Genomic DNA, 1,616 nt, shown 5'->3' with positions numbered 1-1,616 from the left:
ATTTTCTCATGAGGTGGAAAGTACGCCAAACAATGAATTAGGAATTCTGAATTCTAATCATCCTTCTACCACTTTCTAGTCATGTAATCTTGAGCAAATCGTATAGTCATCAAATGTTTACTGAATACTTACCATGTAGCAGGTACTGGGCAGGGAACTGTAGATACAAAGATGAGCAAAAACAGATGCATAAATTTTTTGGAGCTTTTTGGTTTTTGAGAGTAATGGGGAAGACAGACATTAATCAATTAACCACCAAATTGTTTGATTACCAAGTAGCATAAATACAATGAAGAAAATGGTTTAAGAACCTTACTGAACACTGTTTTCGATATCTGTAAAATGGCAATATATATATTTTAAAAATTATTGAGATGATTAAATATATCTAAACCATTACAAAATATTAAATTTTTACTGTAGTTCTCTCACAGTTGTTTTCAGCTAATTCTGCATTTCACTTCTAGAAACATGACTAGATAATTCCTTACATAAAATTTTTTTGTGACTCAAATGATAGTGAAAATCTGTTATTTTGGCCAATGTAAATAGTTAGAGGTAACATATATTAATTAAGGAAATAGCCATTGATTTCAGTTCAACAGCAGGAAATAAGTCCCCTGATATTAGGTGTTTGAGGACAGGATTGAGACAAACTCAAATTCTGGGAAATTCCTACTCAAACCCTGAATAGATGCCAGAGACATGAATGGGAAATTCAATCTGCATCCAAATTCTTGTGCTGATGTTTGTTTTTCTTTCTTTCTTGGTTCTTTGGCAGCTCATTCTCTCCACTTGGGAAGGAGGCTACAACTTACAGTGTCAAGATCTTACCAGCGCAGGGGAAGCTGACATCCGGGTGAGCCACTAGAAGCAAATCAACCAACCATAACCAGTTCTCATTGACAAGGAGAGGAGGTTTTCTCCTTCCAGATAGGGAGCTGAGGCTAGAATTAGATAAGAAAGGGGTTCCTGTTCTAATAGAAATGCTGATTTCCAACTGTCCCTCTATAGGGGACCAGCTGAACAAACCACAGCACATCCACATAGCAGATGCCTCTACAAAGTGAAGTGAGGAAGAGCTCTATACTGCTACAGAATTGTCTCCAGGATATAGTTACATGAACAAAAGTAACTTGTAGACTGTGTTTATAGGATAGCACCCTTTGTGCAATAAATGATATGAATGTGTATTTGTATTTGCTTGTATTTTAAAAAAGAAACAATGACAGCATAAACTAAAAGCTAAAAAAAAGTGTTTCCACTGGGCATGGTGGCTCATGCCTGTAATCCTAGCACTTTGGGAGGCCAAGGCAGGTGGATCAAGAGGTCAGGAGTTCGAGACCAGCCTCACCAACATAGTGAAACCCCATCTCTACTAAAAATAAAAAATTAGCCAGGCATAGTGGTGGGCACCTGTAGTCCCAGCTACTCAGGAGGCTGAGCCAGGAGAATCACTTGAACCCGGGAGGCAGAGGTTATGGTGAGCCGAGACTGTGCCACTGCACTCCAGCCTGGGCAACACAGCAAGATTCCATTTCAAAAAAAAAAAAAAAAGTGTTTCCTTTAAGGGGAGGGAACAGGGCAGAGGGGATACAGGGCAAGCCAGAATTCTC

At 38.9% G+C, this 1,616-nt stretch overlaps 1 protein-coding gene across 1 annotated transcript in view; it reads left to right on the top strand.

Annotated features, from left to right (window-relative positions):
• The window catches only part of ELOVL2 (ELOVL fatty acid elongase 2), a 47,745-nt gene that overhangs the window by 15,988 nt on the left and 30,141 nt on the right, over positions 1-1,616 (top strand). The window contains exon 4 of the mRNA XM_011989694.1: positions 782-859. Within this exon, the coding sequence (XP_011845084.1) occupies positions 782-859 (78 nt within the window). The remainder of the gene's footprint in view (positions 1-781; positions 860-1,616) is intronic.

The sequence above is a fragment of the Mandrillus leucophaeus genome, unplaced genomic scaffold (genome assembly GCF_000951045.1).
Source record: "Mandrillus leucophaeus isolate KB7577 unplaced genomic scaffold, Mleu.le_1.0 Scaffold36, whole genome shotgun sequence".
Taxonomy (NCBI): Eukaryota; Metazoa; Chordata; class Mammalia; order Primates; family Cercopithecidae; genus Mandrillus; species Mandrillus leucophaeus.
This window is presented reverse-complemented; position numbering and strand designations above follow the sequence as displayed.